This window comes from Nipponia nippon, unplaced genomic scaffold (assembly GCF_047370975.1).
Source record: "Nipponia nippon isolate SJK-2023a ecotype South Korea unplaced genomic scaffold, ASM4737097v1 scaffold_10, whole genome shotgun sequence".
NCBI lineage: Eukaryota > Metazoa > Chordata > Aves > Pelecaniformes > Threskiornithidae > Nipponia > Nipponia nippon.
This window is the reverse complement of record NW_028262291.1, coordinates 34,798,760-34,825,420: the sequence shown is the minus strand read 5'-3', so window position 1 is coordinate 34,825,420 and position 26,661 is coordinate 34,798,760. Positions and strand designations below refer to the sequence as shown.

The window sequence follows — 26,661 nt, the reverse complement described above, 5'->3', positions numbered from 1 at the left end:
GGTTTAGAAGGGAGAGTTTTCTCTGCAAAAACATCCTCTGGTGTTGATTTACCCACTTTTTACTTCTTTCTCCTGCCTCTCCTCTATCTCTGTCTCTTCTTACTGGAATGTTTTTTAGGAACTCACTTACTGCCACTGTTTTTCCTTTTGATTACCCCCCACCCCCCCTTACCAGTTTAAAAGATGCGTAAGTATTGATTATTTTCCTGGAAATTGTATTCCAGTGCAATTCATGACACAGGTGGTAACCATAGTTCTGGTTGCAGATTTCAGCTCTGTCAGGTTTGAGCATGCAATGTTAGCGTTAACAGCTTAACTTTGGAAGAGCTGGTAAATCCTGAAACTCTAATCCGAGGTGTGTCCTTTACTTTTAAAACTGCTGCTCTACTGAAATTACTTTTCTTTTGTTGTGTATTCCAATTTTCTGTTATAATTAAACAAAGGTGCTGATTCCTCCCTTCCACCAATATTTTAGTTTTTTTGCTGTAATGGCAGGTGACTCAGATCTTCTGATGAGCATTCTTAAGTTAGAGAAAACTAACTTTGTTTGTAATCACTAATTGTCTCCAATTAGTTGCAAAGGAATGAATAAACAACTTGATTTCAGGGTTTAACATATCTTTCAGATTACTCTTAAAATTTTATTTACCTTTGATATTGAGAGTAGCTCTTTGCAATGTGTGGCTTTACAGGAGGAGAACAGAGCGCCTGTTGCAATTCTGGCTGTGAAGTGTTACAGTGCTGTCTTGGATTTACCCTTTCATTATCCGTAGTCTATGTGTGCTGGAAGAATTTATACTTTTCATGAATTGTTGGGTTACGTGATGACTTTGGACTTCTATTTAATTAACGGTTGAATATGCATGGTGCTGTCTTAGCAAAACACAGTTTTAGTATAATTGTTATTTTTTTATTATTTTAATGAACATTTAACTTAAAAAAAATTATTATATTTTAGAGTGATTGTACTAAGTGCTGTTTCCCACTTCATTGTATTCATTGGTAGAATTTTTAAAAAATATTTTATTTCTGTAATGCAGGAGGATCCAGCCAATGATATAGCTATATGTAGTGCTATATATTAAACTGTGTAGCTTATGTAAAGATTATATCTTATATAGAATATCTAAAATTATCTATATAGCTGTATATAAAGTTGAGAGTACAAAAGTTGTTAAGTGAGTGCAGAGTGGGGAAAAAAAGTAATGAGAATATCAAAAGAGATGATATGTGGGCCATGTAGATCAACTATTTTTTCTTTTTGTTCACTTTTTGCATTAATTCTGCACTGGGGGAGGGAGGGGAGACAGTGCAGGGTGCTTTCTGGATCTCAGTAAGAAAGGCCAGCCAAGGAACAACATGATAAAATAGACATTTTAATAAGAAAGAATAAAAAGAGGACTGTAGATAGTGGGTAAACCTTACATCCCTTCGGAGGCTGGGAACTCCGTGCTCATGCAGCATCAGACGAACCCCAGGTCGGTTTTCCTACGGCACGCTGCCCAGATGCTGTCTGTGGAGAGGTTCCTCTTCCCTCCCGGCGCCTTCTATTTTGCGTAAGGAAGAGTCGTTTCTCTTCTCCTGGGAGCCTGGGATGGCATCTCTGTCATAGCATCCACCGGTGCCACCGGGGGCATGCCAGCAGGTTCCCTTGGAGCACTACTCATGCTGACATACAGGCTTCTCAAGCCTTAACGAAGTACAAAGCCCAAGAGAGTCTGCGTGGCCAGCTCAAGATCACTAATTCCTCAAGTACAATGTCTTCCGCAAGGCTACCAACACAGTGTTTCCCTTGGCATGGCCAAGAGGATGATCTTTTTTGCGGGGTTTGTGAGGGGGGTACATACAGGGAAAGACCCAGTGATGGTTTTCCAAGTGCAAATCTTGGTGCAACTAGCCAACTTTAATGTGTTTTGGGATTTTAATTTTGCAGTGGATTAGACATTTGTTGATAAGAGGATGAAAAAGCCTCTGTTGGCCCTTCAGTGTTAGCTTTCCCTTGGTGCTACTCGGATACAGGTGCGAGCAGATGCAGTAACTTCAGGCCTGTCTGCCAGGTATACATATTTTTTCAAACTGTATACAGATTTGGACAAAACCTCTCTGCAACTTTGGCAACTTAATCCAAAACAAAGAGTACCAGGTCACTGGCTGTGTGGTGTGGCTCACCCCGTTTGTTTTATTTTAGTGTCTGGTCCTTAGAGCTGTCTGTAGGCATCTAGCTGAAGGAGAGTTGTGCTACATCCATTACATGTGCATTCATCCAGGCAAGCAGTAACTGAAATGCGTGTTTCCCTTTTTATCTTTTCTAGACTGTTTTTGAGAACTTGCACTTCTGAAAGCCCTGGTGAATTTAAAGTCCTAGTGAAATGTGACTACTACTGTTCTTCAAGCAGTACAAGGGCAATATTTCAATCCTTGCAAAATTATTTTATTAAATGTATTTCTGAAACATACCTATCAAATCCAAGCCACTACTATGGCTTTTTTTTTTTCCTGTTATGCAACTATTTCAGTGTTGTAGCACTGATCTCTGGTTTTCCTCCTCTTTCTTTACCTCACATTTTTAGAAAACGGTCAATTCATTATGGTGGAGATCAGACTACAGAAAACCAGCAGCACGTTAAAACAGTGCATAAAAGGTGGTGATATGAAAGTTGTCAGAGGCAAAAACTTTTGGGAGCCTGCATCTGCAACAGAGGTGCTATTGGTTGAATTCTACATACAGAACTCGTTAAGTGTTCGAGGTTGGAAGTATTAGAATTTCTTATTAGTGATTTCTATTCTGTTATCTCCCATTAATGTTTTCTGGCATATGCCGTTGGTAAGAAGACCGCTCAATCCCGGCAACCAGTAATGTGGCTTTTGTGTAGTTCATTACCTTTCAGCTAAATAACAAGATTGCATTAATAATACCTGGGCAAGTTAGAAATAAGCCCTTAAGGAAGTTTGTTTTAAAGCATTTTAATAATGCAGTGAAGGCGGTGAGGGACAGGCATTCTTTTCCGTCTATTCCCTATACAAGTCTCCAAATAAATAAAATCAAATTGAAGCTCTTAAAAACTTGAAGGTGCTAGATGGAGTGAGCTCAGCATACCTAGCTTGTCACCTGAAGTTTAGGGATAATATATATGGTCAATAACTGATTCTTTGACACAGTGGAGTGCTGACAGCAAGGATAAAATCTATTTGCGTACACAGGCATTTCTCTGGTGCTTGTCCAGGACCATGAAGGAGAATCTCAAATGAGAGAGCAACAAAGATGAACATCTCCATATTGTTTCAACTGGAAGTATTTTTCTTTCTTTTGTAATGAGGGGTACAAGGAGCATGGCAGTCTTAAAAACATTTAAAACCACATAAAGTCTGAGGAGAAAAAAGGAAATCTGGATTAAAAGAGGAAGAATCTAAAGCATGTCACTTAATTGACTTTTGGGAGGTGACTATGTGTTACAGTAATCGAGATGTTATAACGAGGATTTTTTTATTTTTTTTTTCCCTCAGCTTAGAATTTGTACTCACTCATCTTTTCTCCTTCTGTCTAAACCAGTGTTTTAATGATTTCAGGCTTCCCAGGGTGTCTGGCTTCACAGCATGCTGCAATCACCTTGCCTTTGGCCCTAAAGGCTGAGGAGCCCTCCAAAAATAAATGGGAAAAGCCAGAAGCTGTCTCCTCGGCTTAGCATTCTATTTTAGCTCTGCTTAATGGCAGAATTTTGTTGGGTTTGGTCTCAGAATGGTGTCTCTCCAGTGAGAGCTTCCTCTGGCAGCCACTGTCTGCTGCCTTCTGCGTAGGAGCATCAGCTGGGACGCTGAGCACAGCCGTCTCCCTCAGAACTGCCTGCCAATACCCTCTATAAGAGCTTTTTAATTACTTGTCCTGTATAGTATTGGCTTTTCAGCTAACTATAGCATCAAGAAGTGTCGAGAGCATGGTAATTCTGATAACTATTCTGAAGAAGTAAATCTATTTTTTTTTTTTTTTTTTACATCTCTGTACTTAAAAGCAAAGGAAACAGGCTGGTAGTTGGGAAACTCGTAAAACTCTGAAAATGCATAGGCGATAATAAGTAGAGGTGGCTTTCATTCTTTCCAAGTATGGATGTGCCGCTGAAATCACAAGGCTGAGGTAAGCATATTGTTTGTTTCTACAAGGCAAAGAGAAACGCTTTGTTGCATGAGAAAATTGCTGGATGGTAAAAATGTAGCTCTTTGTTAATTTAGGACTATGAAACCGGTATCCAATTAGTGTCAGTCTAATTCTGAATATTCATACTGAATATATTTAGGTTTTTATCTGTAGACACACCTGAGTTGCTTTGCCCATACTTCAGTCTAGGTAGCTGATGTTGGTGTTGAACTAGAAGCCGCGTTAACGTGGCAGTCTGGTTCTAGAGCTGACCTTGGCAGACCTGTCAGCTCAGCTCAGTCGTAGCACCGCTTCAGCAGAGCTGGCTGGCTTTTGGAGGAAGTCTGGTTTATGTCCGGCCAGTTCAAAGTAGAGTAAAGTGTGTTTGTATAGGTGTTCACATACATTCATTAATCTTTTCTGTTTGATTTTTAAATTATCAATAGAGAGCTAGTTTAATCCTTTATGCACTGATTTAGAACTGCAGAGTGTATCAGTGCAAAAATGTAATCTTTTAGCTTGCTTAATGTGTCATTACATGCTCATTTTTTAAATGGTAAAACTTCATCTGAATTGTAAGGGAAAACCCTCTTTCCTCTCTGTGGAGTATATAATACTCTGTAGATTGTCAATAGTTTCAGAAGACATCTTTCAAAATGTAAGTAGGCTTCGTAACCTACTTCTGCCTCACACTAAGCTTCGATTGTCTCTTTTCCAGATTATAGCTTAGTTTTATTATTTACAGATCATGAACCATGGATTAGGATTAGTGATTTGGACCTGTGTGCCAGAAGCAGTTTTCCATTTAGTCACCTAAAAACATTTGTTTGAACAAATTTCTTACGTCTCTTCCATTCTTTACTGAAGTTACAATGAGATTTTGACAACAGCCATTTTCTTCTGCTTGTTTCCGTTCTTTTGCAAAAAGAAAGAAAATAAATAAGAGCTTTTAGAGGACATCTGAACCTCTTCTTGCCCAAACTTAAAATAGAAACACAGAAGGAAATGTCCTTAATATATGGCAATCACTGGCTGAATGGCTGGGCCCAGAGGGCAGTGATCAGTGGCATGAAGTCTAGTTGGAGGCCAGTGGCTAGTGGTGTACCCCAGGGGTCAATACTGGGTCCAGTCCTGCTTAACATTTTCATTAGCAATCTGGATGATGGCAGCACGTTTGCAGATGGGTTGAGTGGCTGATATGTTAGAGGATTGTGCTGCCATCCAGAGGGACCTTGACAGGCTGGAGAAATAAGCCAGCCAACTTGGCTCTGAAGCCAAGACCTACTGGTTTTGGATAAGAACTTTCTTCATTGTAATACAACTGTTAAAATGCTTCTTGTCTCAATTTTACAGGTATGAACAAAGAAATTATTGTTAAGGTTACAGTAATAACCAACACAAAACAACAAAGATTGCTGCTTTTCCCAGGGAGAAGTAAATTTGAATGAATGGGATTTTAAATGAAATCCATTGAGATATCACGTACTCTAAAGCTGAAGTCATGGCTGCATCTCATATTTGGGAAGAAGAGGAAGTGCTGCCTTTTTTTCTTGGAAATGTGAGATGAGATTATTGAGATATGTTTTTTGCATATTTCATTGATTTTCCTAGCTCTTACAAATTTTACGGGTCTATAATTACAGATGTGACAGTGGGCCAAAAATTTGGTGTTCTTTAAAAGGTTGTATGTACTGGTTTGGCTTTAGCAAATTCTTTAAAAGTTTGTAATACAAATATTTTTATAGAAATGTTTTAAAGGAAATAAGCTACATTCTGGACCCTGATTTTTAGTTTCCCTGTTATTTATGGCATCACAGAAAAAGTATATGAAGTTTTGCAAAGTAGTGAGATTTTCTAAATGGTTGCGTATGAATGCTTGTGTGTAGAGATGAGAAAAAAATAGCCAAAACTGCTCTGCAAGTCAATAACGTAACTGGAAATGTAATTCATATCTTTTCTAGTGTAGATTTGTAGGATCTTGAGCTTATCAGAAAGTGTATGCAGTAAAATAAGAAAAGTGAGTTCTCCAGTTATACCACATTCCAGCCCCCCTGCTCTGACTCCCTATATTGTTCTTGATTTCTGGGTCTGCTCTTCTATAGCCATCTGTTCGCTTCCCAAAATAGCACTGCTTGTCTCTCAGTTTAGAATTTTCCTCTTTATCCACAATGCATTTTAACTTCCCTTTGAATGAAACTAATTTTAATACTGATTTTTTTAATACATTACTGAATCTTCATACATTAAACAGTTCAGCACCAACATTGACGTTCATAATTATGCCAACATGTTTTGGGATATTGAACATTAGAAATAATTCTTGGGTTTCTGTGTTTTCTATTTGCTTAATTGTTTTGCATTGGTCTAAGTATTACTTCATTTGAAACTAGTCAATTATAAATTATAAATACACTAGCAAGCTGAAAAGCGGTGCCTTCACAGTAGGTAATTCCAGATTCACCCTATGTTCGCAGTGATTCAAGGCTATGTGCATGTTACTTGATTGACTGGCTGCTGATGGACTAGAATGGATAAGAACCTTATCTTTATAAGGGCACTAATTTACCTCTCCTCTCTCCAACCATTGATTTTCCCATACTTTCTATCTTAGTATCTTTGATGTCTCTAACTTTCTGTAATGACTTACGAGATTTGACATGTTTAATTTTGTACAATTCACTTGAAGTTGGTCATCAGGTTAAAAAACAGAATTTGGAAGGAAACCTGAGGGAGGGGGAAAAGGGAGATGGGCAGCATTTAAGTAATTTCCATAGGCAAAAGCAGGCATCTTTACTAAATAATTTAAGAACTGTTGTGTTTAGTATGTATGTCTGGCAGTCAGAGTTCTTCTGTCACAGCAATGCTGAAAGCTTTTTGCACTTTTAAAATTTATGAATATCGATGCTTTGAAAAGTTTAGTTGCTGACCTGCTCCATAGTCATGGAACAATTCTTTGGAGGAACAAAATGGCCTTTCTCAATGAACTGGTGAAGTTGCAAATGTGGGCTTTAGTTGTTTAGTAGTGATTATGTTGCTAGTTTTAACTAAGGCATTACGATTTTTTTTTTAAAGTACTTAGGAAAATTTTCTATCCAAGTTTAAGGGTGATTGCCTCTAAGGAGTGTCTAGATGTATCAAAAGGATTAGGTTTCTCTGCACACACCTGCACAGTTTAGGTTTTGGGTTTTTGGTTTTTTTTCATTAATATTTTCTTCGTTTTCCTCAAACATGTGTTCCTTAAGACTAAAGGAAAAAGCCCAGATTTAGCCCAGCATTTCATGGAAAGAAAAAGCAGTATTCTGCACCACTGCCATTTAAATGTATGGGGTTTTCTTGCCTTTTTTTTCCCCTCTCTCAGTTGTAATGCCAGCTTATCTGGTTAGATGGGATTTCACAGACCTTCCGTGCCAGAATAGGTAAGAGCTAATTTGGGGAAGAAATATGAAGTTGTTCAGATTTCAAACCTTTCAAGACAAAATGAGAAAGGAGGAAGAATTTAATTGCTCATAAGTGTAACTGCATTACAAAAATTCTGCAGAGCAGTCTGTTGGCTCCCATGAATCCATTCAAAATATTGGTATTGGGAACTAAGGAGCATCATCTTGTATATAAGCACATGTCCTAAAAACTGTGTCAGCTGGAATAACTGGCAGCAGCTGATGCTGCTCACAGAGTCAAGGCCGAGGTTGGAAGGGACCTCTGGAGGTCACCTTGTCCAGCAACTCTGTTCCCTGACCCGTCTCCCTCAGATGCCAGGACCCCTTGTTCTGTGCTAGTCCGTCTTTGCAGAGTGGCATGAGATAATGGCATGTGAGGTGGCCTGTAGAGCAGTGAGGCAGTTCCTCGGCAGGGATATTCTGGAATCTAGCAAAATTTGAAGAGAGCTTTGGTATTTGTATGCAACTCTGAAATCTTAAAATCTTGTAGCTAATTCTAAGAAGATATCAGAAGACTTAAAAATGCTTCAGTTAAGATAATACTTAACTAGAAGAAACTGAGATGCAGCATTCACGTGGGGCAGATTGTTTTAAAGCCTCATCCTGCACCTTTTTCTCCATTGTCTTGCACAATCTACTGCTGGAAACGGGGTATTGCCCAGATATGTCACCAGTGTGAGCCACCATGGTAATGTTTTTATGAATCTGCAAACTTCAGAATTGATACAATTTTCTGTGTGCTCTTGCACGGTTAAAGCAAATAAAGGTTTTACTGGTGAGCAAAGAGGAACAGCTCAGCTGAGATGGTTATACCCCATCACCCTCTCAATCCGCGGTATCTTTCATCATCCTTTTTGATTCTAGACGCTCGCACATTCTCACTGCAGTGCTGTCTTCTCTTTGACGCTTCATCACGCATGCTACGTGTATCAGGTGGTGGCCCTGCTGGTCGGCTCGCTGTGCCTTATTGACTTCAGAGCAGTGAAACCCTAACCCCCCTCACGGTTTAGGGTGTTGCGAATAGGCTTCAGCAAAAAACAGAAAACACATGAAAATATAGATCATAAAGCGATACAATGCACATCTTTGTTGTTGACATAATTGTTTTTGTACTGAAAAAGCCCTCATCGTGGCATGGTTAACAGCTGACTATGATGTGTTGATGCATTTAAAACTGCTCTGCACTGCGAGGAGCAGAAATTCTATCTTTCTGCCTGATGAAATGTTAGCAAATTAAACAGCAATGCCACAAAGTGCCATTTCTTCACAACAAAAATAATTTCAAATATTTTAACATCTTTGCAAGCTAGGGAATAGCAAAACGGTGTATAACCTGCTGTGCAGGAAGATTTAGATACTCCTTTAAAACATTTCCCAGCCTGACTCTGCCTCTTTAGAGGAGAGTATTTTATAGCCGGGCCCCTCCATGCCCCTCTGAGCAGTGGCTTTGCCCTGCCTATGCTGATGGTTTTTTGTCCCTCTTGCCACAAGGGCAGGACACAAAACTGAACAGGTAGACTGAAGACAGGACCTCCAAGCGTGTGGTAATGGGAAATGAGAAGCCTCAAATTAAATTCTTGTATACCATTTTCATTCCTCCATAGATATCTTTGAAATGCTTAAAATGTGAGGGAGAAAATGCAGGAGCCTATGCGAAAGGGGGGCAGGGGGGAAGGCTTGCATAATAAACAAGGAGTGTTCAAGAGTCACTCACTTTATTATCAAGATCCCTAATTACTTTTTCAGTAGAAAATTCTGAAAAATGGAAAGACTTTCAAACACCAAGATATTTTCAATGGTGAGCAATCCAGTCACTAAAGAATTTTCAACAATGCTGAATTTTCTGTTGCTCTATATTAGAGTTTTTGATCAGTAATTATTTTAAAGAGTTTTCCTGACTAAGATGCTTCAGAAAATAGTGTTATAGCATCCCATTTGTGGCAAAGGACATTAAAGATGTTTTCTTATGTATTCTGATAAAAACATTGCTATTAATAGAATCTTAATTTATGTGGCCGTTTACCATTCACCTGTTCTTAACATCTGGTGATATTATGAAATTTTCATTCTGTAGGCCTTCATGCTTAGTTTGTGACACTGCAGTACTATGAAATGTGATGGTTGCCTAAAAACAGCAACCCTGAAAGGAAGGCAGTGCTTCTGCTGGCAGTTATAAATGCAAGCAAGTCTTACAAATTATTTTAATAGGACATTCATATGAGTTTTCAGCTTGCTGCTTCTCTTGCAAAATGTAACTAGAGGCTACTGATGTTAATGGCATCTAATGTTAATGGCCTTCTTTTCTCTGTTTTGGAAGCAAGTTTTTACATTAAAACTACAGTAAGTAAAATTTGAAAATATGAAACAGAAGCCTTTTTATAGAATCACAAAATAATTTAGGTTGGAAGGGGAGCTGTGAAGGTCAACTAGGCCAGTCCCTTGCACAAAGCAAGTCTAGTAAGATCAGCTTGTTCAGGGAGACCTCCAGAGTCTTGAACACCACCAAAGATGGAGAGTCCACAACCTTGCTGGTCAACCTTTTCCAATATTTGACCAAAACAAATTTTTATACATACAGATATAAAAATACTTATGGATATGTAAAAATATAATATATATTTTATATACTGACATATATAAAATTTATATATATACACAATTTATATATAACTGGTATGTATGTATATAATATAAATTTAAAGAAAAAAGGGTAGAATACAAAGGTCTTTCTTTGGAAAAGTCAATATTTTGTGGAAAAAGTTAAATTAGGATATATTTATAAATGTGAGGTGTAATCACTGTTTTAGGATTTCTGCAGTCAACAGTACGAAAAAAAAAATATTTTGTCCCCAATGATGAGAAGTATTAATTGTGACTTGATGAATGAGGGGAGAATGAGAGTAATTTGCAAAAATTCGGCATAATTGATTCACAATATCTGTTATAATTTCTTAATATACTTCTGTAAATACACAGAAGTCAATAGTGGAATTCAGGAAATCTGCATACTATGCGTACCTATAAATTTTAAGGACACCCCCCCCCCCTTTTTTTTTTTTAATGAGTACTTACTTCAAGGAGAAGATCTCCAGAATAACCTAGTAAATTGTGTGATGCATTTGGTTTGCCATCCACTCAACTGCCCATTTAAAAGGGAATTTATTAATATTGTAGCTCTGAGAGTACACTGTAAAAAAAGAAAAGAAAAAAGTTTGGCAGAGAAGTGTTTCCTTCTTTACCGATTAAAATAACATTGATGTCCATTCCCATTTTTATAATCTTTAAATGGCTGGTTTAAAACACCACAGCTTAGAGGCTTCAATAAGAACAAAAGTCATTCTATAATGACAGAAGAGGCACCAAACTTTTCAATGGCATATACCATTTGCATCTATTTTTGCTGGCCATTTGTGAACCACGAGGATCACTAAAGGTGCAGTAAATAATAATAATAATAGTAATAATCCTATCATTCTCATCATCTTCCTCCTCCGTATTATTGGTCAGGCAGGGAGGACTCGGAGCAAGTAAAGAAAACCAGTACCCATATATGACTTGGAATTTCAGGAGGGCCACAAGAACATGTAATTCTTGATAGGGCTGTTGGAGTGGCAAGAAATGAGCCCAGGCTATGGATCGCAACCTATTTAGCCTTCCTAACCGAGACACTCACACACATACACAGCCTGAGAATGTATGTCAGAGCCTGTAATGCCAAGTGCCGTAGCATGCCAGCAGGCAGAGACACCAAACCCGGTGAGTCAGGCAGGAGGTGTCCGCGATTGCCAGGGAATACTGTCTCTGCAGGCTCTGTCAACGGGAACCTCTCAATAGTCTTCTGCTGCTCTGTTTATCTCATTTCCAGGACCGTTGCCTTGGCTGGGTGTGTAGGGCAGAAGCTAGTGAGGGGGAACCCTTGGCAGGATGCTCCACGTTGCCATGTTACAAATGTGACGAATGCTGGATTTCGAGCTGCAAGAAATTTAAATGCAGAGGAGAGTGTTCATATGGGGTGTCATTCTCCTACAGATGCCAGAATGTCTTGGTGTGGTCCTGACAGCTGATTGATTGATTGGATTCAGTGCCTGTATAAGCAAACATATGAGAGATGACAAGCTGTATAGGTTTTAAAGACTTCTATTTTGTTGCTTGCTGTAGGCTTAGATTTAAATATTGTTAAAGATTTGAAATTGGCCAAGAGAGGGAACTAATGGTTAAGAGTAAGCAGTCTAATATCAGCATGACAAGATTATCTCCAGAGGCTATAATTTTTTCTGTTCAGGGAAAAAAAAAGATGTTGCATTTATTCACATTGCACAAACAGGCACAGGAGTAAGATAACATTTGTACATTGCAAAGGTGTTTAGGAATAGAAATGACTGTGAGTCCCTGAAAGGTAAGTTAGGTAAACGAGCGACATGATTATGACAAAAATCATGTTTAGGTAGCTAAAACAAACGGGAGAAATAATCTAGCTTACTTATCGCATTAGTAATTCTAATTTCATTGTAACTCATAAGGAATGCAATTTTGTGCATGGCTAAAATACAGTAGCTAAAAAAGAATACAGTAGAAATAGAAAGTTAGGAGTGAATGTGTTAAACACATGGAGGAACATTCATAGGAGGAAACATTGAACTAGAGCTCTCTGGGCTCTTGTCAGATGAGGGTTGTACAGGGCTAGAAAGCACTCATTTACTGTCTCACACATTGGGCTGAAGACCTACAATTGAAGTAAACTAATTAAAGTTATTAAACTAATAAAATATTTTTTATGGAATTCATTATTTGTCAGTTAAAGTTGTTGTTTTAAAATATCTGATTGTAAGAGCATATCAAGCTTCCAGAAAGGGAATGGACAGTAAACTGAAATAACCCTTGTATTTTCACCCTGTAATTAGGACCTGAAATCAAGGACTGGCAATCAAGACTCCATAAAGAGTCTTGAATGTTGCAACTCAGTAAGTAAACATAAATGAAGGTCCACAATTGTAAAGCTTACTTCGGTTATAATTTCTTAGCATATTTTTAGCGCCCATATTTTTATTTTCTATATGTCAGGTTTGGTAGAGCATATGTTTCAGGTGGTATATGAAGCATAACTTCTAGTTCTCCGGAATCATTTGAGATGGTAATTTTAATAATCAGCTGAATGAGTGAGTGATCAGTGGTAAAGCTATACACACTTAGCTTTTTTAACTGATTTTCAGGTTTCTCACAGCTCACTGAGATAAATGGCGCAGCTCCAGTTATTTAAAGCTTTTTCAGGGTCCTCCTAGTTGGAAGAAATGACAAGACATTGGTTCAGGTTGTGGTTGGTTGACCTTGGCTGGATGCCAGGTGCCCGCCAAGCTGCTCTATCACTCTCCTCCTCAGCAGGACAGCAGCAGGAGAAAATAAGATGGAACTTGTGGGTCAAGATAAAGGCAGCTTAATAAAGCAAAAGCAAAGGCTGCATGTGGAAGCAAAGGAAAACAAAAGATTTGTTCTCTACTTCCCATCAGCAGGTGATGTCCAGCCACTTCCCAGGAAGTAGGACTTGAGTACATGTAGTGGTTGCTCCAGAAGACAAACATCTTAGTAATGAATGCCCTCCTTCCTCCTCCTTTCTCTTGGCTTTTATTGCTGAGCAGCCATCATATGATATGGAATATCCCTTTGGTCAGTTTGGGTCAGCTGTCCTGGCTATGTCCCCTCCCAAGATCTTGCCCACCCCTAGCCTACTGGTGAGGGGAGAATGTTGGAGAGCGAGCCTTGATGCTGTGCAAGCACTGCTCAGCAGTAGCCAAAACACTGGTGTGTTATCACCACCTTTCTAGCTACCAATACAAAGCACAGCGCTATGAGGGCTGCTATGGGAAAAATTAACTCCATCTCAGCCAGACCCAATACACACGTTTTCAAAGCTTCTTCCTAACCATGGAAACAAATGAATAATGGGACGAAGGAGTCAATGTCAGTTCTAGGAACCAGGTCCCTGAAAAATGGTCAGCTGCAGAGCTGTATAGAGTAGGCAGAGTTTATACATGTAATTTTAGGATAAGCAAAACATGGGGAAAAAGTTAAAAATCCTTCATTTTCTTTGAGTTAGACATTGCAGGTAAGGAATAAATCTTTGTTTCTTTTAGAGTTCTTTGTGTCATAAAATATAGGCTTTCTGGTGAGATATCCTCTCCTCCCGTGGCACCTGAGTGGAACTTGCCCCACTTGAGATCGTCACCACTGCCACCAGTAGAGACAGAAGTGAACTAACTATAAACAATATTGAAAATCCTGGTTTTTAGAACCTGCACTTTCCTCTGTGGGATTTGATACCAGCAGTTGTTCAGGGATGGGTGTAGCTGGATCCCTTACCTGTTCCAGAATGGCAGCTCAGTGTTCTGGAAAGACCTGTGATACATTTCCAGATCATTGTGAAGAAATACAGCTTCCCACCGCTTGTGATAATAGCAGAGCCCTGGGAAGCCAGCAAAAATCTGAAACGGCCTGACTAGACCAGCTTTGTGTGAATGTGACTGTATTTCTTCCAAGAGCTTGACAGTACTTTAGATGCCTTTACGCCACTGCATATCTGAGCTGATAAATGCTGCCATGGCTGAGTTGGCACCATGTAAAGTTAGCTTAGGTATGTGTATCTTGGTGTTTCCTGACCTAAGCTTATATAGTGGCATTAGAGTGTATAAAGTCAGCGAAGGTTCATCAGGATTCAATATATGTGCCTCAGTGCTAGTCCTGCTGTATCCAAGCTGGTGCTGGTGGTGCTACTGTGGTGTCTCTGCCTTATGGTATGGGTTTAGCAGGGCTCATCAGTTCAAACTGAGCTCTTGCCAAATAGATTAAATAAGTCCATGTTCAGTGCTGCATCTGGGCAAGTAAGACCTTCCAGAAACAGTGTGCGATAGCCTGGGTTGAACCCAGTGAACCCAAATGAGCTCTGTCATTTGGTGTGTTACACTGCATGCTCAGTAATAACTGTCCGTGGAGGTATTTTCCTCCATTATCTGAGGTATTCTTGTACTTTTGGTAATGGAAAGTTGGTTGTAAACAGAAAACCATATGGTGGTAGTTGCTTTTTAAACAAGCTGTAGGATTTATCTTAATGCACTTTCTTTTTCTTGACCACTTCTACTATTGTTTTTATTGTTGGTTTTTTTCTAGTTAGATTTGAAAATTTCTCCTTAAAGTATTTCTATTTTGAAACAGTGTATTTTGTACTACCGCTTGCTTTAAGGAGGGTTAAGAGTACCAGTACAAAAAAGATACCTAAAGGAAATACTTATGTTTTGGACAAAGAGGAATTGTCCTATTTTTAAGGTTCAGTGCAGGCACTTTTGCTAATACTATTTTTCCCACTTCCATAAAGAATTTTGCCATGAACTATCAAGAATTCACATTCAGTGAACTGAAATTTGTAAATCTATGGATATAATATACTTAAAAACTAGATTTAGGGAAAAGTAGTTAATGGAAAGAAGTTAAATACTGTTTAGATGGTAATGTATTTATACTAAATATATAAGTATTTTTATTAAATTTTATTTTTAACTCATCCTCATTTTACATTAGTAAATTATACTGATTTGTTTAAAGATTTACTCTTCTAATGATTAAAGAGAATAGTTCAGATTCCTTTGCATGAATGGACATCCTTATACCCAATAAAGTAGATAGCTACAATTGAATTTTAATCTCAACATCTTTTCGTCATCTCTGCTCCCAGAAGAAAATAATGCCTTTTATAGCTCAGTATGGTGCTTGCAGGGCCTCAGTTCAGAGCTTTGCATATAGAGCTGTGCTAAATAAATTGTTATTGTGTAATTGCTTACAGGGGACTTTTCTGTCCCAGGTGATTTGTTAGGCATGCAAACCTAAAGGGGCAGGTACACCAGACTGAGTCCATGTGCTAATTTTGCCTAGAAAATAAAGGAGGGAATGTCTTTTTCTTCAAGTCCTTGCCTATAGTGGAATTGTTTGTCCACAGTATGTATTTATGTCCTGGCTTATGTGCTGACTGGCATTATTTTGCTATGATTACACCGTCATTGAAATCTTACAGCTGCATATGATTTAACACTCTTCATTCAGGCTGCAGTTGCACTTGGTTGTCATTGGGATTTCTGCAGTGTTATTAGCTCATTAACACACTTAGTATCGTCAGCTCTGCTTCCTCCTCACTTCTGTTAATCTCAGCTTGTGTCACTCCCATGGTCCAGTACTGTGGATGAGCTTTATTTGCTTTCCGTTGAACTCGGAAGATGAACTCAAAATACTCAGTAAGACATCTGGTGGTGTGGTCTGATCCTGGATCGACTCCAGCTCCATGCCTTGTCTTTGTCTTGCCCCTTCCTGTAATCTAAAATTCATGCTGTCCTTCCTTGGAAGTCCTGTAGTGCATGGTTGGAGGTCTGCATTCAGGGAAGGCATCTTCTCAAACCATAGATATGATGACTAGGGGAGTTGTTGCCTTCTGCTATGACAGGGTTCTGGGTACTTTGGGTGCTGGACAATGACCTGAATAACACCGAACAAAATAGCTTTTTTTTCCTGTCCTTTTTTACTATGTTTTTTTGAGGTGGTTTCTTTTAACAGAGTTTGGCAGACTGTGTTGAACTGTGCAAAAAATACCTCAAGTTCCTTGAGGATGAGAAGTTGCCCGATTTCTGGTGTCTGGGGCTCAATCAGAGGGAAGATGGGACACTGAGGCCCTGGGGCCTGTGAGTTGGTCCTGGAGGACTACCTGAGTATCAGCAGGTCTGTACGCATTTAGCTGTGCAGCAAGGCAAAGAGGGATGTTGCTGCATGCCATGATGAGAAATGTGGTTTCTTAAATCCTGTCATTAATTGATCATGCAAACCTGGGCTCACAGGTCCATAATAAGACGTTTGTGTTTTGGGGGCAGAGGAAATGGAGAGGTCACTGGAGGGGTTTACATAAGAAATACGGCATTTATCGATAGAATGTGTCATTAGGAAAGTGGAGTATAGTTTTTTTTGTGATGCTTGTGTTTCTTAATCAAGCTGGCAGATAAGATGTGAATTGTGTTAGCATCTAGCATAGGCATACTTAGTCATATTTAAAAGTGCATCTAGCTGAGATTGATTTTAGACTTGATTAGTGTACATTGCAACCAAGAATCCATGTAAGCTGTTAAACTGGGCCTGTATAAGATGCTGTGAATTGTTTCAGATGTTGTTAGCTAAGAAACTAAACATGTTCTTTCCCTGAACTAAATAAAATACAAGAAAACTAAGATTAGGGATAAGAATATTGTTTTTTACAGTAATGGAAAAAACTCTCAGACATCCCCTAAAGAAATAAGCAAAGCTGAAAATCAAGACCTCCTTGTAAAGACTGCCCTTTAACGGAATGGTTCTCGGCATCTGCTATAAGTACAGCTGTTCGAACCAGTGATAGAACTAATAATTTCAGAGAAGTCTAAAAGGAGGTATTACTCTTCAAAAGTGCTTAGCTTTTGTTTGTTTGTTTGTTTTAACTCTTCTCTTCCCCTCTCTTAGATGTGCTTACCTTCTATCTTTTTCCTTCCCATCCTAGAATTTTTTATAGTTTTACAGTGAAAGGAGGTGCAACAAAAACTTCTTATTGGAAATACTTGTTGGGTGGAAAAAAAACAAAACACAATCTTATTTATTTCCAATGAAAAGTAACAAGAGTCCAAAGGAAACATTCCATCAAGCATTTAGCGTTCATAGCTTCAAGGAATTGAATTTTTTGATCAGGTACAAACAATTAGAAGTGTTGATAATACTACATCTCCAAAGATTTGAATGTCTTTAATGGTTTGATGTTTTTCTTCTGAAGTTCACCTGATCACTGCAGTGATCACACTGACAGTGTGATTGAGTTGAAACTCAAGCTTGTTAGAATATTAAATTAAAACCCAGTACAGAATTTGTAGCCTAAGGCCAGACAAATACGGTAAAATTTAAACGATAAATCATTTGAAAGAGGCATAACCCATTAGACTAATGGATACACAGAAAAAAATGGCTTATTTAATTGCTGTTAGAAAATGTGAGAAACCTTGGGAGGGTTTAAAAGTTCATAGCCTTCAGAGAAGCTCTAACATAAATTTTACAGCATTAGCAGCTATGGCACAGAAGGCCTCCTGTGTTCAAGAACAATTCCTGTGTCATTTAATCTTTTCTTAAATCTGTCGAAAACCAGCCTGTGCACTTTCCTTGCCCTCACTTTTCTTACAGAAAGATTATTTGTGAGGTTTCAGCCCTCTAGCTCTTGGAAAATTTGCTCCCCATTTCTTATGATTTTCTCACAATTACTTTCTTGTGCAACACTATTCTTTGTCTCTTCTCCCTCTGATGTTTATTTTGCTGGTGTATTTATATAAACACACAGGCAGGAACCATCTAATGCTTTCTTTTTGCTAAGCTAATCAAGAAAGCTCTTTTCATCTCCTCTAAGATGTCTTACTTTTCTTTATCATTGCAATAGCCCTCCTTTGCATCTGGCTTACAGGTGGCATGACAGCTTCCCTGTGTTTTCTGGAAAAAATAATAGATTTGCATGTCTAAATTATATTTCTGGTTTACAATCCCCTATTTTTCACTAGGTCACCTGAACCTTTCTCTTCTCCTGTTTTTCCAGTAGATTAGCTCCTTTTTTACAGTAGTACTTCTTTGTCAGTCTTTGAGGATACCATTCTGGCACTTCGTAGGACTTCATCTGAAGGGAAAGGGAGAGAAGACTTGTGCTGCTCTGAGATCCAGTAAAGCACAGTTCGAAGAGATTGCTACAGGACATTCTTAAAGGTGGATGTTAAATTTTGTTGTCTTGAAAAAATATAGTTAGAATTTCCCTGTATTTTAGTATATGACAAAAACTTTGTGAAAAACAAAGCAGATGACAGAAACAGTCATCAGGTCTGAGGGGCAGATGTATACAGGGAGTCAAACTAATCACTGCAGTCCCGTCTTTAAAATCTGTGAAGTTGCAGTTGATACGTTATCTGCTAATGTCAACCTTCACCTGGTCAGAGAAAATAGGGACAAATACATTGTACTGATGGTTACTGATGTGGCAGAGAAAGCATAAGAACGCTTGCTTGCTGGGTGAGAAAGAGGCTACTTATGGGATTTTGGTGAATTGAAATAACCGGAATAAAATAAATGTGTTCTTACTCTTGTCTGCTGAGAATTTATATTTGGGAGTGAATTATAATACATGAATTGAAATTACAGCTAGTCTTTATACTATGACTAGTTCTGAATGCCCAATGAAAATAAATTTTATTAAGTAAGTTGAAGTTACTGGTTTGCTCTTTTACTTCAAACAGGTTAATCTCAACAGTGTGCTTTCTTTGATCTGCAGGCTTCATCTGATAGCTTACAGAAGCAACCTTTGTCTTCCTATCAGATTTTCACATTACTCCTTACAATAAAAATTCCCACCAGTGGATACATTCTGTAACTTGTTCCAAACTGTTGCACCTCAGCCTCTGTATTTCTGATGGCAAGCTTTTCAAAGGTAAAAGGGAAAATGAGCTCAAACAGTCATGTGATCAGGGGCTTCTCAGCTACTTTCACTTTTCTGAAACTGTTGCTGTTCATGGTATGTTCTGTGGCAGTAGAAATTAAGTGGTTATATAAATGGAACGGATACAACACTGACATAAAAAGGCCCTGCTTATTTTTGGAATGCAATTCTTTGTTCTCATGGGGTAAAAAAATCATTTGCATCTGGACTTGCATGAAAAGTGTTAAGCATCTCTGATACTGCATATCCTGTACATCTTAATTTCACCAGCACAATGTTTTGAACTTGTTAGTCTTATTTTTCACTGATTTAATGGGGTTTATACTTAAAAAAGAAAAAATACAATCCATATAAAAGAGAGACTCCTTTCTTCATGTGGCCATTTTAGCTCTTTTAATGCTCCGTTTAAATAAAATATTTTGTTACTTTTTTTTGTGTAGCTCTCAGGTCAGAATATGTGAACCTGTGGAGGGGGTGGTGGGTATGTTTTCTGTCGCCTGACCCTGCCCACAACTAAGCAAATCTTTGAGTGCTGTTTGTTTGTGTGCTGTACATACCACCGTGCTTCAACTCAATTTTTAAAATTGTTTCCACTGTGACGTGTTTGCCCAGATACTGCACAACCTACCTATTCGTAACTATGTTAAGGTGCTGCAACTACTTTTGTTGTTAAATAGTTATGGGTTAAAACTGAAAGTGTTGCTGTTTCATGATTTTATTCTCTTATGTCCATTTTTAGCAGAATGAAGTTTAAACTAGAAATGAAAAGGGAAGGAGACTTCAAATTTGGTGTGCATTGATGCCTTGCAATTTTGAAAATAGTTTTTAGATTATCTGCCTAGGGAAAACAAGGCTTACGTGATCAAAGGATAGACAATGTCATCCTTCAGTCCTCCCATTGGTCTTTCAACTCCCCCCTTTTAAACCTGTTTAACCCACGTATGAAAATATAGTGATAACAGGATAATAGAAAAGTAACTGCAATGTAACAAAAAGAGAATTTTTAAGGATACTGTTATCTATAAATGAAGTGAAAATTAGCAGCCAGGCAAAGAGGAGACTCACATTATTACCCCCACTGAGGAGAAGGCAGATTGGTATCAACTGATGCTTTCACATGCATGGCTTTGTATTAGCTTTAGCTCTCTTCCTTGTGCGGGTATCAAAGGGAATCTGGATTTATTATGGTGATAGCGAATGGCAGGTAAGGAACAAAGATCACAAGTTCTTAGGAAACCAGCCTTCATTATTTCTGCTAGTCACAGACAACATATTTTCTTATCAGTTACAAACATTTGCAATTTGCATGCAGACTAGTAGTTCTTTTTATTCTGCAAGTACGTCAGAGAAATTTGTGTGCAGATATGCAAATAGTGTAAGTGCTCTTCTTACAATTAATTTGCTGTCTTCTGTAACAGATCTGGTGAAGGTGCTACAAGATTTCTGTAATATGCCATCTGTTTTGTGCATCTTTTCTGGTTGACATGCAGTCACTTGAAAAATATGGCAATAGCATCGCAAAGAGGCAGGATATTTATCTCTGATGTTACTGTTCGTGGGACAGGCAAAATACCTTAAAACCATTTTAATAGTAAGAGAATCAATCTTTACATCCTGGTACTGCACCCTTGCTTTGCCTCCTTTAAAGTATGCCTATAGGACAGGAATTCTGTGTCTGCAGGAGAATAGGCTTTTGAAGAGAGATGTTTTGAGGTCTGAGAAAAAATTCTGTTTCCTTCTTATGTCCTAAAACCTAAGCTTCCTTAGCAGTGATTATGGCTTGAAGTCAACAATATATACAATTACAGTAGGTAAAAGTGGTCGCTTGCTATAGCGTGCATAAGGTTGGGCCTATAAAAACAAAATACTTGAATCCTGCTACATTGCATGCAGTGCGTGGAACAGAACCACCTGAATCTGAAATGAGACTTCTAAATAATGATTTACTGCAAGCAAAACCAGACTAGAATACAATGCTGTGCCAGACCAGTACTTTCCAGAACATCCCCAGTGTATTAAATATTTTTCCTATTTATCGTCTGCTGAATGAATCTAGTATAAAAACCTAACCATATAAATGATTCTATAAAAAGAGGGGTAAGGGAAAGAGATCTGCTATGGAAAGTGTGCCAAAAATACTGCAGACAGATGAAGAAGCCCTGAGAAAAAGAACTGAACTTAGGAGATGTTATCACTAAAAGACAAAAATGTAAGAAATTGATGTCTTATACTTCAGTGCATACTGGTCAATGTTGTAGTAGTCTATGTACTTTCGAAGTAATAGTGCATCGCAGTTACCCATGACTGTCTTTCTGAGTGTAGCATTTTTGTTATCAGGATGGTTTTTATCAACAGGTAGCCACAACTAGTTTAAAAGCAACTCTGAATTCTGAGAACCAAGAATGAAATCTGGCAGATAATAGTAGTTTACAGTTTTATGGAATTGCGTATTTTGATATTGGGGAGGTAAACATTATTATTTATTTTCTTTACCAAACTATACATAGCACTTCTTTTTTTGAGGGTAATGATCGCATTTTTTCCAAAGCATATGATATGAGAGTGACCATTAACAGTGATAGAATTGGAAGTGCTTTGATCTAAAGAGGGCTTTTGTTTACTGGGAATACACTGTGTGACATAAGAGATTAAGTAACAGTTTTAAAAGGCTATATTGTTTTCAAATTGTAGGACATTAAAAAATAAAATAAAAGGATTAAGTTCACAACAGATTGTATCCTGCCTCCACTTCAAGAAAGTATTAGTTTACCTTCAGAGTTGAAGAACTTCTCTTCTACTTCTCATTTTGGAAATCAACAGGCTAATAATCCATTTTCCTTCAGTATGGTCTCATTTAAAACTCTGTTAAAGAAAGCAAAGCAAAAAAAAAAAAAAATCACGTGGACAAACAAATGCCAAGTGGGAAGGCTTCACAACTGTTGTAAACTGGATGTTTGCACATTAGAGTGTGGATGCTGATTTTGATAGGTGAGAACTATATTCCCTTATTGGCTTCCCGTCTCTGTTACTTCCTAGGCATAAGACTAGATGGAGATCAGAAAAAGAACATCAGTAATAGAAAACAGGAGCTGCAAGTAGGATGAATGTTGGGAGAATTGGAGCTAATGCTAAAACCTTTTCTCTTTTGATACCTGTAACAGTAGGAGTGGGTTCAGTGTATGCCCATGATATTTGTGCCAATATTTAATTTCTTGAAAAACATTTCTAGTACCTTATAGACTGTCATTGTATGTACAATACTCCATGGAGCAAATGCATTTTAGAGAGCTTTTTTGTTGTGATTCTCCTTGTCTATAAGTATATATGGGGGGGTGTAATACAGATTAGCGGCTCAGCCACTTGGTGTATATATGTAGAGGGGAGCAGCTAACACTTCTGTATCTTTGCGTAAACTATGCACTCAATACTGCTTAAAATACTAGGTTTTATAAACTTGGGGGGGGGGGGTAAAAAAATAAAAATTAAATTTTGAAACCAGACAATAAAATCCTTCATGGGGAGTGTGTTCATACAGATGTTAGACACGGCCTTTGTGTATATAGTACAATTTGTGGCTGTGATGCAAAGTTTTCTTCTGCCTTTTCTTCCCTCAAACCTTAAAGCACCACTTGATCATCCTGGTATTTCTGCCATGCCATCAAACCTAATTTCACCCTATGTCCCGTTTAAAATAAATACCTTGCATTTCAATCAGGGTATACCATTTTTTAAAACACGTGCAGTGTTGATTCATGGTTTTCTAAGCCATGAGAAATGTAGTGCCTACTCTGCTTGATTGCTTCAAGGGAGGTTGATACCTTTTTCCAAGTTTGTAGATATTTGACTGATGTTGAGTTAGTCTTTTTAGCAAAAGCTTGTATTGCCCAGCTCTGCTAACTAGACAGAAGGTTTGCAGTTTTCAACTTCACTGATAAAAAGGGTATTATAATATTAGAGTTATGTTGAGACAAGACAAAGGCAGTCTGGCAAATCTAGGCTTTCATTTTGACCATTTTTTTCAAACACGTTTAATAAACTTCGTGAGTTATACAGACAAATAATGGTCAGTTTTACTGATAAAATAATTTTATGTTGTTATTTTTCATTTTCCCTCAAAGTTTTAGAACAGTCACAATAGTTTCTTCGAAAGTAATCACAATTATAATTGACGAGGAGATTGGAGAAGACAGTAGAAAAAACACAGCATATTTAGCTTGCCTATTTAATACTTAAGAAATGTTTCATTCGTTAGTAGTGAAAAAACATTATCAACCATCATTTTTATTCATGATGTATACTGTTGGCATAGGAGATATGTCGATACGTCACTAGTGTAGGATTTATGACAAGGCAGTAGGTAAAATGTTCCGTTTACTGTTTTGTTGCCAAACTTGACAAGAGGGAAATATAAACTATCAAATATCAACTTAGCCGGGATTTTTTTTCTTCCCATAAAATCTAGAGTGTAGGTTGTTTAGGAGTCTGCTGATCTTGGAATTGCTCCTTTAGCTCAGGAGTTAGAGAGTTTGTAAATTCAAGGGTCTTGGGTTCAATGTGATAGCTGTGCATGGAAATGAAAAATTTCTAAAGGCCCGGGGTGTTCGAGGTGAGCTTCCTCTGGCAAGGTACGTAGCTCTTGCAAACTCAATACAGTTAAATTCCAGTTTAGTATTGAGACGATGAGTAAATTGTCTCGGTAGGAACTAAGCCAGGAGTTCTGGACTTTGTTAGAAAAAGTAGCTGCTGTTTGAACTGAGGATCTGTGGCAATTACCTCAAAGACAGGAGGCTCCTTGTGATATACCACCTGGCTTTCAGGGATCGTGTGTGATGAGCAACTGCTAGGTAGCATTTTCAGAGACTGAAGATAAGAGAAGCTTCTCTTATCAACTGGTTATTACAGTGTTGAGGTGCAAAGTGGGTAAACGTCTTAATGTTATCGACACTTGACAAATACTGCTGTTATTGTCATATACTGATAGCTGTCAGGGTTTGTGTGAGAGCCGAGGCCAGTACCTGTTCTGTCAGCTACCCCAGCCCCTTCTTCTGGGACCACTTCTTCCAGTACTTGTCTTTCCCAGCAGACTAACACGCTTCAGGCTCGTGAGATGCATTGGCAACAAGGGGTACTAGTAGAAATGTTTTGCAGTTTTGTAGTGTGTTAGGTAGGTCTGTCACAGTATGTATCGTAATCTGTGAAAATAACATATTTTGGGAATGATTTGCATTTTTTCGATGCTGGTGGTGCACATGAATACTTATAGATGTAAATTAAAATTAGTATCTTGCATTTAGAAAGAAGTAGGAACACTTACTTTTGCAGATGATTTTAAACACATCCCCTCTCACCAAATGCAAGGCCGTGTTCTGTGTCAGAAGATGAGCAGTAATACACTTCTTCATAAGCTCTCTTCTATCTGGCAGATTACCTTGCTAGTTATGGCAAATTGATCCTTACACTGATTTTGCCATACCACAACCTCTGTGTCCCTCTGAAAGTTTGCTGTAATCAGAGATAACTGTAATTCCTTTGAACCGATGCTGATTTTTTTTTTTTTTTAAAGCATTTGTGCCACTACTTTTTTTTTCCACCTCTCAAATTGACTCTGGTGTTAAGAGAAATGAGCCCACTTGTGGGAGTGGGGTACATGTGCTGAGAGAATTGGCCAAGAGAATGGATTTGGAGTTTCAGATTTAAATCACTTTTAGTTTTTTAATGTAGTGAAGAAAATGAAAGCACACTAGTACTCTTAAACTTCTGTGAAATTTACTGTGTTGTAATTTCAATTATTACAGTAACTAGCTGCTTTACATGCACTTTATAGGTTAATTATTAGCTGTTTGAATAAATTTTTGCTCTTAATTGTTTGTTTTGGCTATTGCTCCTGTTAAACACCTTTGCTAACCCATGACCAACTGTGAACTTAAATACATAGCAACTCTCACTGTTTCTGATTAGGTAAAGAATACTGACTGGTGCACAATTAAAGACTCTGCTGTTACCTGTATGGGTATCTGTGTATGCTTGCACATCCAGCATTTCTGTTTGAGACTTTCTGTAGCCACAGGTGGAGAAGTAGTAAGGACACCAGCTGAAACTGATTGTTTCCGCGTAATCTGTGATACAGTGTTTATCACTTTCCATTGAGTTGGTTTATTTTTAAATTAGGTGAAACCTTGCTGAAAATCAGACTTTATATATGAATGTTCAAATTCTACCCAACACCAAAAAGTGTTTTTAGTTAATCAAAAGAACTTAAATTTCCACCTTTTTTGTTTCTCTGTTTTTGTTTTGTTTTGTTTTAATTTTATTTCTATTTTTTTTAGTGAGTGACAGTTGCTTCAGGAACCTTGCCGAGGATCGTAGTGGGATAAACCTTAAAGATCTGGTCCAAGACCCTTCTTTGTGAGTATCTGGCTCTTATTGCTAAGCAAAGAAAAGCTTCTTCATTATATCCTTGTGAGTAGTTATGTAATTATATAAAGTAGTAGTATGATGAAGTACACATAGTGCTTTAGTGGTAATATGCTTGTGAAGTTATTAGTCCTTAATATAGACAAATATTATTAAAACCACATTGTTTTTTACCTACTTCTGTTCATGAACTAACATCCAGTGAACACGTACGGAAAAGGGTACAAGAGCAGTCATCAGAGGTAACAGATTGTGCGTGCTGGTATTTCTATGGAGGAGTTGTATGCACAACATCGCCCCTCTTTGTCTATGGAGGAACTGCATATAAATTAGAAGATTACTGGATAATTATGTTATCGCCAGTTGTCTTAACATGTAGAATCTTTCTTCTTTGTATCTGATTTCATACAGCTAATATTTGTTTCTTCCTCTACGACCTGTTTTAATTCAAGTATATGAGCAGATGACCAAATTTTTAGCTCATGGCAAGACTAGTGGTCTTCATCCCAGTGTTGTCTTTTCCTCTAAAATAAAATTCAGCCTCGTGAGCTCTGAGCCAGACTTGAAATCATAGGGGTTTGGTTTTTTTTTTTTCTTTTTCTTCAGTTAACTTTAGTACTAGCTGAAAATGTTCTTGCTAGTGTGCACAAGTGTACCACTTGTTATAAGGGAAGGGAAAGAGGGAAAATATTCACATCTTTTAAACACGAATGAGAGTGCATTCCACAGTGGGTCCTAACATGATGAGCCTTTACACTGGCAGAGCACATTTTTCAGTGTTGGTTGGGAAGTAGTGGAAAGTAAGGTATATTTGACATCTTATTTCAGTTACAGGGGATTTTTAGTGATGAAGTAGACGCAGAATTTATTTTGTCATGTTGCTACAGGTAAATGACATATGCATATATACCTGCATTCTTGGGAAATTTTGACATAACGTATGTAATATTTGATAATTTATACTTCTGAAATGATAGAGGTACAGGGGACAAGTATAATTGTTGCTTGAAATTCACAGAATGAATGCAATAGGTAAATTTTTAATAATTATAAGTGTTGAAGTCAAGGCTATTTCAAAGGTCTTAATTTTCAACAAAAATTTGCCTGTTGAGTGTGTTTTTTGTTTGGGTTTTGGGGTTTTGGGGGGGTTTTTTGTTTTGTTTTTTACA

At 37.9% G+C, this 26,661-nt stretch overlaps 1 protein-coding gene across 24 annotated transcripts in view; it reads left to right on the top strand.

Moving 5' to 3' along the window:
• The window catches only part of GPHN (gephyrin), a 306,821-nt gene that overhangs the window by 74,029 nt on the left and 206,131 nt on the right, over positions 1–26,661 (top strand). For all 24 annotated transcript variants that reach the window (XM_087746580.1, XM_087746578.1, XM_087746574.1 and 21 more), the window contains exon 2: positions 25,405–25,483. In XM_087746580.1, coding sequence (XP_087602706.1) covers positions 25,405–25,483 — 79 coding nt within the window. The remainder of the gene's footprint in view (positions 1–25,404; positions 25,484–26,661) is intronic.